Source organism: Zeugodacus cucurbitae, chromosome 3 (genome assembly GCF_028554725.1).
Source record: "Zeugodacus cucurbitae isolate PBARC_wt_2022May chromosome 3, idZeuCucr1.2, whole genome shotgun sequence".
In the NCBI taxonomy this organism is placed as follows: Eukaryota; Metazoa; Arthropoda; class Insecta; order Diptera; family Tephritidae; genus Zeugodacus; species Zeugodacus cucurbitae.
The window spans coordinates 48,940,102-48,955,164 of NC_071668.1; the positions used below are offsets into that span (position 1 = coordinate 48,940,102).

Below are 15,063 nucleotides of genomic sequence, written 5' to 3' on the forward strand. Positions count from 1 at the left end.
GGAAGCAATTTACTAATGTTTTGTGCTCCAACTGACAAATTGCAAACAATTTTATCAATATATATTATATTGTTCAAGATAAAAAAGACGGGTTAATGTAAACAAATAAATGAATTGTTTACTATTTTATTGTCAAAAACGGGTATGTCAAATACTTAGTTCACTTTGTTGAATACTCTTTGGTTTAAATTATTTCAAAAACTCAAATTTCAATTTTTTTTTTCTTTCGTTCATTAACTAGATTTATCCATGTACTATCGAAATGTTTTTGGTTTATTGATTTTAGATCAACCCATAATGAGTTATAATGTCCACTGTAAGTCCTTTTTTTAGACACGTCAACGGCTGAGTTTGGGGAATTTTAAATAAAAATTTCACAAAATACAGTATAAACATGTACCTTTGATACGCTGAATTGTTTAAATGAAAATAGTGATTGTATGTATTTAAAAAAATTTGTAAAATTTGTTTTTAACATCTGAAACCCACCTAACCCCTTAATTGAATAACCAAAAAACCGTTTTCGTTTCCACTCAGATATTTTCAATTTGTTTTGTTCAGTATCGCCGGAAATAGTTTTCAGTTATTAGTTGTATTCGGCCTAAAAATTAACTACTCTCTGTCGGAAACTTGTATTAAATAGGTATTATTATAACAAATTTAAAAAAAATTTAACAGGAAAAATTGTTAATAAATTTAAATTATCTGTGACCTTTACAAAGAAGTTATAAATCAAGTAAAATTTGCTAATATAATGAAATACAGTGTACAACGCCATCAGAAATATTATAGCAGATATATATTAAATCATAATAAAATTCATAAGGCGCCATCTCAGAAAACAACCTCACGCAACAAAAATGTATTGCTCGAAAATGTAAAGCTGAACGCTTTAACTCCTCGCCGCCAATTATAATCGAACTGAAACTGAAGAATTTGGCTTAAACATGTTAAGCAGACTAGTACGAAGTCTTCTAAATGAAAATAATTTGTAGGGACGTGTGAGCAAAAAAAACCGCATATGTTGAAAAAAAATATTAAAGTGCGATTATTTTTCGCCCATAATCATAAAAAACAAGTAAGGAAGGGCTAAGTTCGGGTGTAACCGAACATTTTATACTCTCGCAATTTATTTATTTAACTTTATTTATATTATATAATACACAATTTGACCCACATATTCGTCATATATATTGTATAAAGTCCATTGAAAGTTGGAAACCATAATATTAGGTTAGAAGTACCGAGGTCCTCATGTTCGATATGTGGGGCCTTGACAACCTATTGTCCGATTTCGGTGATTTTTAGAATGGGGCTGCCACACTATAAACGTAGTATTTGTGCAAAGTTCTGCACCGATATCTTCACTAGTACTTACTTTATATATTGTAATGTAAACGATTCAGATCGTGTTCAAAGTTCTGGTATATAGGAAGTAGGCGTGGTTGTGAAGCGATTTGGCCTATTTTCACAACATATCATTGGGATGTAAGGAAACTATTACAAACCAAGTTTCATTGAAATCGGTCGAGTAGTTCCTGAGATATGGTTTTTGACCCATAAGTGGGCGACGCCACGCCCATTTTCCATTTTGTAAAAAAATTTGGGTGCAGATTTCATCTGTCATTTCTTATGTGAAATTTAGTGTTTCTGACGTTTTTCGTTAGTGAGTTAACGCACTTTTAGTAATTTTCAACCTAACTTTTGTATGGGAGGTGGGCGTGGTTATGATCCGATTTCTTTCATTTTTGGACTGTATTAGGAAGTGGCTAAAAAAACGACTGCAGAAAGTTTGGTTTATATAGCTCTATTGGTTTGCGAGATACGTACAAAAAACTTAGTAGGGGGCGGGGCCACACCCACTTCCCCAAAAAAATTACATCCAAATATGCCCCTTCATAGTGCGATCCTTCATACCAAATTTTATTTCTATGGCACTTTATTTGTTTTCGGTTTTCGCCATTTTGTGGGCGTGGCAGTGGACCGATTTTGCTCATTTTCGAAAGCAACCTTCCTATGGTGCCAAGAAATAAGTGTGCCAAGTTTCATCAAGATATCTTAATTTTTACTCAAGTTACAGCTTGCACAGACGGACGGATGGACGGACGGACAGACATTCGGATTTGAACTCCACTCTTCCCCCTGATCACTTTGGTATATATAACCCTATATCTAACTCGTTTAGTTTTGGGTGTTACAAACAACCGTTATGTGAACAAAACTATAATACTCTCTTTAGCAACTTTAGTTGCGAGAGTATAAAAACTAAAATATTGAAATTTTTGGAAAAGTACACTTTTTATGGCTGAAAATAAATGAAATTGGTCCTGATTGTAGAACATTTTTTACATCGAAAGAAAATCCAAGAAGTCAATTCGAGATCCCAAAAAGACCGTAAAGCACGTTGGTGGAAATTAAAACGTATATGGCTCATTTTCTAGGTGTGATATTGGACTAGTGCAGATAGAATTGAAAACTGATAATTTTTCATATCTTGATATAACAAGGAATACGAGAGATCCATACTATTTTGATGTAAACTGAGTTTGTATGACCGATAACGATCCCAAGCATACAGCGATTATTATAAAATAGTAGATTACTCAGGAAAAGATCCCCTCATCGATTGACGAGCGTAAAGTTTTGATTTAAACTCGATTGAGAACTTGTGGGGAATGATGTCGAAGTAAACGCTAGACAAAAAGTGCGCTAATGCTTTGGGACGGAATACAGGAAGTCTGAAATTATGTTACTTTGGACGGATGACCAAGATTAATAGAGAGTTTGTCAAACCAATATGAAGCTACTATTAAAAATAACAGTTGTTACATAAAGTATTAACCATTTAAAATACAATATTAGAGAATTTCACTCCACTTTTCAGTAATATTGATTATTTCGTACACATCTTTTAAAGTGTGCTAAATGATTATCAAAACTTTGTATTTACAATAAGAAACTCGTTCTTTTGAATTATTTTAGCATTTAGTGAAGTAATAAATAGTTTTTGTATAACATAATGGGACTATTTTGCAAGCGTTGTCTGTACAAACGATAAAAAAATTTTTGAAAAATCATTGATACATTGTGAAAATTTAAGAAATCGATTGATTTCGACTTGTCCTCGTTCACTACCAAGCCCATACGCTTCGCTTCTTTATCCAGTCTGGAAAAGGCAGAACTAATGGCGTGATTGTTGTCTCTTATGATATCGATATCATCGGCGTACGCCAGCAGCTGTACACTCTTATAGAATATGGTATCTTCTTTATTTAGCTCTAAAGCTCGTATTATTTTTTTTTACCAATAGATTGTAGGACTAAAACCTCGTTAGGTATCAAACGGCTCGGAAAGGTCCTTCCCGATCCTGACAGTTTGCACATATTAGTTTGCGGTGATGCCAAATTCAGATATACAGTGACTCAAACATATAATTGGACATTAAGTATAAGATTATTCTCTTTAAGTTATCCACACGAGTGCTATTAGGCAAAAACTCAACATTCGAAAAGACCCAAAAAGTGTTCAACTGGTGTGGTGTGTGGTGGACGCAAAATTCATGGTGGCTTTAATATCCATGTATCCGATAGCACAATTGCCCGGCATTTGGCTGTATCACAATAGGATCTCCTATTATTCAACGAAAAGTACGCCCTTTGCAGAGTCCCATTAGTCTTAGACTACACTTCTGGTTTCAACACAATAGAAAATCTGTGGGATGAATGTAAAGAGTCGTCAGTGGCAAAGAATATCCCAAATATTTATTGCTTTTTTGATGAGATAAGAACGGCTTGGAAATCAATAATAGTTGAGCTCTTACGGAATTTATTGATGTAATAATTTGCATCCGACATCGGGCATTATTGAAGAAAAAAGATTATGCAACCAAATACTAACTAAAAGTAGTAATACATTTTATTCCACTATCATTATGTTTATCTGTTTCTTATATCGGTGATTCTACGATAAGAGGTAACTTGTGCGGCAATCAGCTTAAAGTATTGTTTTTGTCCTTTATGTTGCTATTTTTTTAAATGTGATACATTATCATATTAATGTAATATATTAAATAACATTACAAATTACTGCAAAATTAACGCAATTTTTTCTGAAATTCCTTACAAAGTCTAAAAAAGTATCTCCCCTGGCTTGCCCCTTGCTACTTTTTATTTAACTTTCGGACAATACATATATTTTTTGTATGAGATGAAACCTAAACTAAGTTCAATCAGAAGTAAAATAATTAAAATTAAATATTGCTTAATAAAAAACAAAATTATTTTGTTAAATTAAATTTTTCATGAAAACGTCTCTCCCCTGCCGTATTTCCCCTGCCAAAATAACTGCCAGGGGAGAGAGTTAGAGACAAGGGGGGATACTATTCATCATGACACCCGGACCGGAAGTCGTGAGCTGTTTGAGTATTGATACTTTCTTGTGTGAACTTCTGAACAAGACCCCTTCCCCACCTCCAGCCATCACCAGCATCAAAAAAACCAAAAATATTAGCATCGCAATCCAACGCAGAATCGCTCTTATAATAGTAACAGGTGCTACTTTGGATTAAGGGGACATTTAAATTTCAGACTCCTCTCTGGATGAACCAAAACCAAACTCTACAAGTCCCTTATCGTCATAGACGGCACTAGGAGTTTTCTAGAAAAAGGTTTTGTGGAAGAGTTATGATTTTTATACTCTCGCAACAAAAGTTGCTAAAGAGAGTATTATAGTTTTGTCCACATAACGGTTGTTTGTAAGTCCTAAAACTAAACGAGTTAGAAATAGGGTTATATATACCAAAGTGATCAGGGTGACGAGTAAAGTTCAAATCCGGATGTCTGTCTGTCCGTCCGTCTGTCCGTCCGTGCAAGCTGTAACTTGAGTAAAATTTGAGATTTCTTAATGAAACTTGGAACACGTATTCCTTGGCACCATAAGAAGGTTAAGTTCGAAAATGGGCGGAATCGGACCACTGCCACGCCCACAAATAACCAAAAACACATAAAGAGCTATAACTAAGCCATAAATAAAGTTATGAAAATAAAATTTGGAACATAGGATCGCATTAGAGAGAGGCACATTTGAATGTATTTTTTTTGGAAAAGTGGGTGTGACCCCGCCCCCTAATAGGTTTTTTGTATATATCTTGCAAACCAATAAAGCTATATAAACCAAACTTTCTGCAGTCGTTTCTTTTAGCCGGTTCCTTATACAGACCAAAAATGAAAGAAATCGGATAATAACCACGCCCACCTCCCATACAAAGGTTAGGTTGAAAATGACTAAAAGTGCGTTAACTCACTAACGAGAAACGTCAGAAACACCAAAACACCGTGGCGTCGCCCACTTATGGGTCAAAAACAATATCTCAGGAACTACTCGACAGATTCGAATGAGATTCGGTATATAATATTTTCTTGACACCCTGATGACACGTGTGGAAAATGGATGAAATCGGTTCACAACTACGCCTACTTCCCATATAACTCAATTTTGAATCCTTCTGATTCTTTCACTTTATAATGTATACATAAGGAACCGATAAAGATAGCGAAATAAAACTTTACACAAATACTGTATTTGAGCTGTGACATCACTTGTGGAAAAATTGTCAAAATCGGACCATGACTTTTCAAGACCCCTGATATCAAACATGAAGAACTCAGTGCCCAAGGGTAATTTTTCACCGAAAATATAGGTAAATCTATATATAAATTGCGAGAATATAAAATGTTCTGTTGCACCCGAACTTAGCCTTTCCTTACTTGTTTATTTTAATTTTATGGTTTATTCATCTAGGAAAGAAAGTACCTTTAATTTGTAATACTATTTTTAATTAATTTTTTGCTTTTGGTAAAATAGTTATCTACCATAAACTTTACGTCTCTCCCCTGGCCGATGTAAAATATGTATTAAGTGACTTCCCCTTACGTGAGAAGATAAATATAAGGGACAAAAATCATAATATAGAGGTTTCATGAAAAAAATCCAAAGTTTTTCTTTGGCCGTTTTCTCTATGCAATTGAAACCTCTTATCGTAGAATCACCCATATATGACATGTTTTGTAAAAAAAAAGATTGAAATATGAATAATTTGTTTTTAATTGTCCATATATTTATATTAAATGAGCGAGAAACGTTTCACGATGTTTTAGTGGAAAAATATATTTTATTTTAGAATTAGTGTCGTTGCTAATTGCTGTATATATAAATTAATGTGTGAGACATTTTGAGGCATTAAATGAAAAATATTTTTTTTACATAATCTGATTTTATGATACAAGATTCTGAAATATATATTATTACGTAACTACCATATACCAAATATAATAACTTACGTTCTTCTGTTTGATTTTATTTGTTTGGCGTTATCGTAAAGTTAAAATTGTTATTGATATCAAGTAATTCAAAATTGTTAATTATTGTATTATGATGACCAGCAATAAATTCCAACTAAAATAATTACTAAATTAATACTTTTTCAATGACTTTGAGGACGCTTCACGTTTACAGTACAATTTATGATCAATTTTTCGGACATTCATGGGAAAAATAACTTTGTGGTTAAGCGTTAAAAAAAAAATACTTTAATCTATTTAAATACATACATAAATAGTTTGTGGTTAAGGTGGTAAAAAAATTAAAAAAAAAACAATGTGACCACAAGTTTAGCTAAGTGTTCTCGTCGTAGGGAAAATATTTAATAAAAGTATAAACAAGCAAAAGTTAAGTTTCACTGTTATTTATACTACCGTGGTGTCTACACACTACAATTTTGATATTCGCACAGAGTTTGTACACCTACAATATGTTTCAGAAGATACTAGGCACTAAAGCACGACAACATAATGAGAGCCCCAAGAATGGTAAGAGATTTTTAAAATCTTCTAAGCGTTAATTAATTATTATTATTTATCAGATAAAACCCTTCGAGGGAAAACCAAAGCGAAATCTTGCAAATGTGTGCCCGAAAACTGCAAATGTAAGTTACGAAATGCACTTAAGCAGTTGGCGAAACAACGTTATAATTTTAGATCAAATGAAATTCTTGTTTGAGTATTGAGTTATCAATAAAAATAATGAAAATGTAACTTCAAGTATGATTGTTAATGTTATCATGGCTTTTAGAGGACACAAGAGTGGACTTTTGAACAAACTATAATTTTTAATTAACTATTGCAGAGAAACGAAAAAATATGATCGGACTAGTGGTAATCTGTCTAAGGATGAGGTCAAGAAAAAACTAAAATCTAATTACAGCCACTACATTTATCACAGCTAGGAAATAAACGTATAAATTGAGAAGAAGAGAATTTCAACAGCAATGATGTTAAGGAAAAAGTTACAATTAAAATTTACTGGAAATTAGTTTGTCACATGAGTTGCTATAAATTGTTAGTTAACATTTGCGACGTCTATATTTTTAAGATGGTCTGAAGGAGAATATTTTCCTTAAAATGCTTGAATGATTGAACTCAGAAATATTTTAGTCAATTTGTGAGATGACCAAACCATAATCAATTTTTCCTCCTTTCCTTTTTTTTGTAAAAACATCGAAACACATGATGTAAGTATTTCATGCATGTCTCCATAATATAAGGGCAATTATATACATTTAAAAAAATATGAATAACTTTCACAAATAACAGTGTTCCAGTATGTGTAACGAAAATGCATTGAGTAAGTGTAAAGTATATACTGTGCATTCTTGAGAATAACGTTATAATTTGTGGTGATGAGTGTACATATATTCATACACATTCAGTTTATTGTATTTTTATTCATACACATTCATATGTATACGTACTTTAGTACTCCATTGTGCTTGAATGCACTTGATAAGGTTTTCTTATCATGCTTGATAACAGAACTTATATTTTTTTTTTTTCGTAAGAAGGTATGTGTACAGACAGGTGATTATATCAACTCGTTAAAAATAAATATTTAAGCCATCTTTGACTCGCTACTTCTCTTGTCGACAATGCTTTAATACTGCACTTTTGGCAATAGCTTTATATAAATTAAAAATACTGCTTCCATTCTAACTATATTTCTTAATAATTTTATGAAAGTTTTTTTTTCATATTTTCATCACTCTTCATGTACCGGATACAAGCGGCTTTCATTTACAATATTGTTAGCTAAATTACACAGCATTTCTGTTATGGGGTTTTGGCAATTTAATTTATTATGTGCAAGTTTAAATAAAATTTTATTTTACTTTTCATAAAGAGAGATTGAATTATAAGTATTATTAAAGAGAACTGCCTTGTGTGTTGCATTTCTTTACGTCTAATTTAAATTTCAAACAGAAATATGCTATAATTAAGAATAATTCAAATCTTACACATCACCCTGCACCTTCTTCTACGTATAGGTGTGAAATACCATTGCCTTTATTTCATTATTTATTTTATTTTCTGAAAAAAAAAAATCATAATCGTGAATGACAAACATTAACCTTTGTTTTTATTTTTATTGCTTGTGAAAATTTTCCTTATTTGCACTTGCATATACAATAAGCAAATATTTCGCAAGCAAACACCAAGTTTTGCAACTGCAAACGCAGGTTTAGTTGGAACGGATTGAAATATACGGTTGCAGAATAATTTCGAATTGCGTGTTTTAAAATAAAAAATAATACGAAGTACGGTCAATGAATCCGATATATGGAATAACTTTTCACATTCAATACAAGCACAAACTTTGCGAGATTTAGCCACGACCAAAGTGTATTCAACAAAGTGAACTAAGTATTTGACATACCCGCTTTTGACAATAAAATAGTAAAGAATACATATATTTGTTTACATTAACCCGTCTTTTTTAACTTTAACAATATAATATATATTGATAAAATTGTTTGCAATTTGTCAGTTGGAGCACAAAACCTTAGTAAATTGCTTCCATGAGTTGTTTTGCCTAAGCAGAAAGTATTCTTTTATTCATTTAAAAAATATTTTTTTTTGGTTTGAAATTTGTTTACTTTTGAATTTCAAAATTTGAATTTTTGAATAAATGTATGGGTTAAATCAATGGCAACAAACATGTCACATTCGGGTAAAAAATTGTGATATGTCATATACCTGGTTCACTTTGTTGAATACACTTTGGCCACGACCAGGTTTCCTTATTCGTAATGAATCTGAATTTACAATTGGCCAGTGGCAAGCATAACTGAAGATTTTCGAACTTCTCCCCTGTATACATATAAGTTTAGATACTAACATTTAAATAAATATTAATAATATTAATGAATATCTAATAATACACTTAAAGATTGTCAGATTAGACAAACTTCATCAATGTATCGCAATGATAAGTAATGTGGAAGGTCAAACGGTCACTTTAACTTAACGAATGGTCAATAAAAGACATATTGCACGCGACGCCACAATGTTTTTTTCTATCGATTCGAACAATCAAAAAAACACTAAAAAAATGTTACAGCAAATCTTAGCTAGTATAGGTTTTGGTGATGAGAAAGAAATGTGTAATTTATGTACTTACCCTTAAAAGCCACGTAAGAACACTTTCACGATAGGGTACAAAAACTGATCCATTTGTTGCACTTTTCTTTGAATCTGCTAGTGCAGCAATTACTTTTCCCAATGTTAGTAGACTTTTATTTATACTAACACCTTCGCGTATGCGATCGCCATTTGAGCCAACCATTGAAATGCGTTCACTTCCCGCTAAATCCACCAAACTGATTCTACTGCGACGAGTTTGACGTGTACCAGAGTCATCGGGCTTATTATTCGACAAATCCTCGTTAATCTCAGTTAAATTTAGAACGATATTAAATATAGAATGAGAACGTGAACTTTTGTCATTCATTCCAGTAGCAGCAGTTGCACGTTGTGAGTTACCTACTGCAAGCCAATTACGCATTGCCTCGTAGGAATCTACGGGATGAATACTTAAATCCACTACATACGGACCCCAAATAGGGTGTTCTCGCACTTTCAAGGCTGGTCGATTATTGACGTTGTTTGTTGATGTCGGGGTACTTGCAACATGTATGTTACCTAAGCTACAATTGCTTTCCGATTGCGCCACACAAAGCAGATCATGTATCTTCTCGTTATATATTTCAAAATAACTTATCTCGATTTCTGCTCGAATTGAATGTTTCATACTTTCTAAACGCTTAAAAAGTTCTCTACAAAAACGTGGTATTATACCCGCTTCAGGATGTGGTACACTGTTTCCAGATGCGTCGTCGTCTAAAGCTTCAATACCCATCATACTGTAAGATTTTCCAGAACCAGTCTGGCCATATGCAAAAAGACAAGCGTTATAACCTTGAAATGCTCGATCTATTAAGGGTATCGAAGTTCCTGCAAATACATCGTCTTGATTTGCATACAATTTACTATCTGGATCTGTTGAATCGAATACATGGTCATATGTAAAGGAATGTGTAAGACCTGCTGTGCAGTCAGCAGTCATGCCGGCCGAAACAGTTAACTCATTTCCACAAACACGTACAACATTTGTTACTTTGGCCAACGAACACTCTTGAGCGTTCAAAGGGCGCACGCGTACTGCAACTGTGAGATTACTTATCTCTGTGTCATCGACTATTTGACTTGTTGATGCGGATTCCGTATTTCTCAGTTTTGACTTGCTTGCAGAGGCAGTTGAATACTGAGTGCGTACTTTGTTCAAAGGTGTCGACATCACGTTGCGGAATAGTGACGAAGGTGTGTAACATGCATTGATTGCAGTCGAACGCGGTGTATTCCGAGGTGTACTCGAAGAAGTATCAGTACTTAATACTTTATTGAATAGTCCTGATTTAGTTCCACATTTATCTTCTAAATGATTTTTCTGTGCAGACTCTGATTTATGTACAGGCCGATGCCGAAGCCCACTTGGTGTCAGTCTAGATCTTCCATTCATAACTGGTGTTAATTCACCAGCTGACACTATGTTTGTACGATAACGAGTAGACACACTTTTGCTACTCATAATTATTAACGATATTAAAGAATAATGAACAAGAATTCAATAACTACAAAAATATTTTAAACAATTGAACGTTTACATGCAAACCGCGCGTTGTGTTGTTTCGAAATATTTGACAATATGACATTAATGCAAATGCACATTTATCGATAATAAAACAGGGTGATCTTATGGTCTACAATTTGTATCTTTCAAAAAGATGTTCAAACAAACCGAATACAAATATGAATAACCATATTTCACCAGAAGTCAAGCTAGTAATGTTTTGGGTTGTAATAAAATTGTGTCCAAACAACGCAAACACCTTTATTACGTTTGATTGGATATTCTATTGTGTTTAAAATGCCATTTAGATATACAGACGGTAATACCGATTTTCCTTCAATAAAAAATTAAATACTCAGATCGAATTATTTTGGTTAATTTAATGATGATTAAAAAGGAAAAACAAAACTGTGTATGTCTATTTGTAGTGTAAAACAAAGATCATACGTACAAACTACGACTGTTAGAAACTCAGAGAAATTTTAACAAAAGTCTCTGGCAGGTCTACATTTAAATTCTTATAGAAAACGTTATGGTTAATGTAAAAAAATCTAGTTTGTTATACTATACCAAATACATAGATTATTCATTTTTAATTTAGCTTCTATTTACATACCATTATACTGTGAATGTTTTTTAAATGCTATAATTGCATTAAAACAATATGGCAATACTGTTGGGAAGAAATATCCACAGACCGGCACCTGCCTTAATGTTGTGATGTGACGTGGAGAGTATACAGATTACTAGTTTTATAATCATACTGCGTTAAATTTAATAAAACAAGAATGGCAGCAAATGTACAGCAACGCAATTTGGGTCAATACCTAAATAAAATTGCGCTGGGATTAATATTGTGTGGTATTATATTCTCCCTACCATCGCTTAGTTTTGGCCATAGTGATAATCCAAGCTTCAAGTATTCAAGAGAGGCGAATGAAAATTTTGATTCTAAAAAGGTTCCTGCCCCAGTACACGACCATCACGATCATGATCATGACCACCATCATCATCATCACGATCATGATCATCACCATCATCATCCACATTCACATGATGCTCACGGTCACGATCATGAAGATCATCACCACCATACTGGCAATCATAAACATGAGCATCACCAGAACAAAGCAAAAATTTCTCAAGGTAAGGATTTTAGTAATATGTAATTAAATATAAAAATATGTTATATTTTAGATATGACCAGTATTTGGATACATTCTATTGGGTCCACATTGCTTATTAGTGCCGCGCCATTCGTATTGCTATATACCATTCGATTGGACAATAGTGAAGCAATGAAACCACGCCTTAAAGTTATATTGGCATTTGCTTCTGGCGGCTTATTGGGTGATGCTTTCCTGCACCTTATTCCTCATTCTACTCATTCGCATAGTCATGGTGAGCATGACTCCCATGAAGCAGCACATAATCACGGCCATAGCCATGACCATGGACATGGACATGATATGAGAGTTGGTCTATGGGTTTTGGGTGGAATTATAGCATTTCTTGCTGTTGAGAAATTGGTAAGACTGCTAAAAGGTGATGAACATGGACACAGTCATAGTCATTCAAAAAAAGAGACAAATCCGAAACCATCAAAAAAAGCTGATCAAAAATCTGATACTAAAAAGTCGGAAAATCCAAAAGCGGTTAAAAATGTCGAAGCAAATGACGTAAAAATAACGGGATATCTGAATTTGGCTGCTGATTTTGCCCATAACTTCACTGACGGTTTGGCTATTGGCGCTTCCTACTTAGCCGGAAACAGTATTGGAATTGTAACAACAATTACGATATTATTGCACGAAGTACCCCATGAAATCGGAGATTTCGCCATCCTAATTAAATCCGGTTGTACGAAACGTCAAGCAATGCTGCTGCAATTAGTAACTGCGCTTGGTGCTGTTGCTGGCACTGCACTAGCTTTATTGGGGGCTAGTGGTGAAGGTGGTTCAACGGCATGGGTATTGCCATTCACAGCAGGCGGATTTATATACATTGCCACTGTAAGTGTGCTTCCCGAATTGTTGGAGGAGTCTACAAAATTGGGTCAATCAATTAAGGAGATTGTAGCTATGCTAATCGGCGTTGGTTTAATGATTTTCATTGCCCAGTTAGAGTAAAAACTTCCTAAAACATGTTAGTTGTATATTGAAATTTATCTAGTAGCCTTTTTATTTGTAAGCGAAAATACTAAGTTTCTTAAAAATATTTCAAATAATTATATTATTATAAATAAAGTCTTTGTACCGTAAAATTTCTTCAATCACTATAAGTGTTTATTAAAATAAATAGTATAGTCAAGTTTTGTACAAATTATATTCATATATCAAGCAATTCACATAGCTTGATCGCCAAAAGGCATTTATTATTTACAATGGTTTTAACCTACTCCAACGTAAGGCGATCGTATTTTTCATATAACTTGTCATTGTGCGAAAGATTTTATTTCGTTAAGGCAGTATTCGGCCTGCTCAATAGCGTCCAAGTTTTTACTCGTCTTGCCAATGCGCCAAGCAAGTGAGCATGCTTCTTTAGCTTTTGCTACTAAACCTTCTCGCAGATAAATTAAGCCTAAATTGGCTTGCAAGATGCCTTCTTGTGCAGTATCCTTTAATTCTTTAACCAATTCTAAAGCGTCCATTAAATACTTCTTTGCCAATTCATATTCCTCAAGCTAAAAATATAATAATTGATTTAATATAAGGAATGTATATTTATATTGGAGTTTAAATTTTTTCGTGGTTAATACGGTAGAGACAGCATTCCACCAAATCATTTGAGAAATATTTTCTGAAGCAACAACAACAACAATCTAATAAACTATACTTTTTATACAATTGTTAGATTTGCTTATATTTAAATTCAATGTAATCTTCCCTGAATGGTTTAGATATTTTGATTCCATTCAAACGTTTTCTATTTTACATTAATTTAATTATCAGAAATTATCTGTCTCAATAATAAATGTTGCACTTACATTGACACACGCCACACTAAGATTATTCAGTATAGTTATTGATTCTTCATTTATTCGTCCATAAACTTCTACTAATGCGTCATAAGCCTCTTGAAATGACTTTTTGGCGTCCCCATATTTACCCAGTTTCATTTGCAATTGACCGAACCTAAAGAGTCAAGTTAGTTTAATTTTAAGAATTAATTTACTGTTATTATTATTAGGTAGAAAGTTTTAACCAATTTTTGGTAAGTCCTAGCAGTTCTTGTGCATCCTTGTCATTCGGAGTTTGTTTTATATGTTCCTCAATGCGTTTTAAAGTCCATGTAAAGCCTTGCATAGCTTTGTCTAACTCCCCTTGCAATTGAGCCATGTGTGCCAGTTTAGCGCTAATATGCATTACCTAAAATGGGTTGTACTATATTTACTGCTGAATGGAGATGATATTAACAACTTCCTACACAAATGATCATATAGAACTTACCTGAGAGCTATTTTCGCCATAACCTTCACTGAACAATCTTTTCATTACTTCCGCGAATAATTTTTCTGCCTTTTTGTATTGTTCGCGCTCCATAGCAAGATTCGCCATGACATCATAAATATAGGTAACTCCTTCCTTACTTTGTAAATCTTGTGCCATACGTAAAGCTAAATGTAACATTTGTTCTGCTTTATCAAATTCTTGGCGTTGAATACATAATACTGATCGTTTAATGGTCGTTATCAATTTATCTTCCGGTGTTTCTTCATCTTTCGTTTTACCGAAAAATCCAAATGAGAATGCACCGCTGACAATAACCCCCACTTGTGTGGGCGCAATATGACCTGACCATTTATGCCGATTGTGATTGCCTCGATCTTGATCAGTTTTATTTAATAAATTATTTGGTTCATTTTGCCATTTTTTCTTGGTTTTGTTGTTTAAGTTATCATTATTTATTTGAATACCATTTATTGTTCTTAATTTTAGACTCTGATGCAAATTCAGTACTTTTAAATTTCGAGCTAAATATTGCGAAATACTAAACACTATTACCGAATTCATTTTAAATTAAATATTTTTTTCTTTTGATCAG

General features: G+C 33.2%; 3 protein-coding genes across 3 annotated transcripts in view; 1 reads left to right on the plus strand and 2 right to left on the minus strand.

Annotated features, from left to right (window-relative positions):
• LOC105219577 (kinesin-like protein KIF14) overlaps positions 1-11,120 on the minus strand; it is a 33,319-nt gene extending 22,199 nt beyond the window's left edge. The window contains exon 1 of the mRNA XM_011195821.3: positions 9,511-11,120. Coding sequence (XP_011194123.1) covers positions 9,511-10,977 — 1,467 coding nt within the window. The 5' untranslated portion in view covers positions 10,978-11,120. The remainder of the gene's footprint in view (positions 1-9,510) is intronic.
• A 574-nt stretch (positions 11,121-11,694) lies between these two features.
• LOC105219575 (protein catecholamines up) lies at positions 11,695-13,294 on the plus strand. Its single transcript, XM_011195819.3, has 2 exons — positions 11,695-12,165; positions 12,217-13,294. Exons 1-2 carry the CDS (start codon positions 11,808-11,810, stop codon positions 13,146-13,148), a joined length of 1,290 nt encoding a protein of 429 aa, XP_011194121.2. The 5' UTR covers positions 11,695-11,807; the 3' UTR covers positions 13,149-13,294.
• On the minus strand, positions 13,283-15,063 carry LOC105219574 (tetratricopeptide repeat protein 19 homolog, mitochondrial). The gene is made up of 4 exons (XM_011195818.3): positions 14,469-15,063; positions 14,224-14,387; positions 14,006-14,153; positions 13,283-13,702 (listed from the first exon to the last, which is right to left on the minus strand). Exons 1-4 carry the CDS (start codon positions 15,030-15,032, stop codon positions 13,454-13,456), a joined length of 1,125 nt encoding a protein of 374 aa, XP_011194120.1. The 5' UTR covers positions 15,033-15,063; the 3' UTR covers positions 13,283-13,453.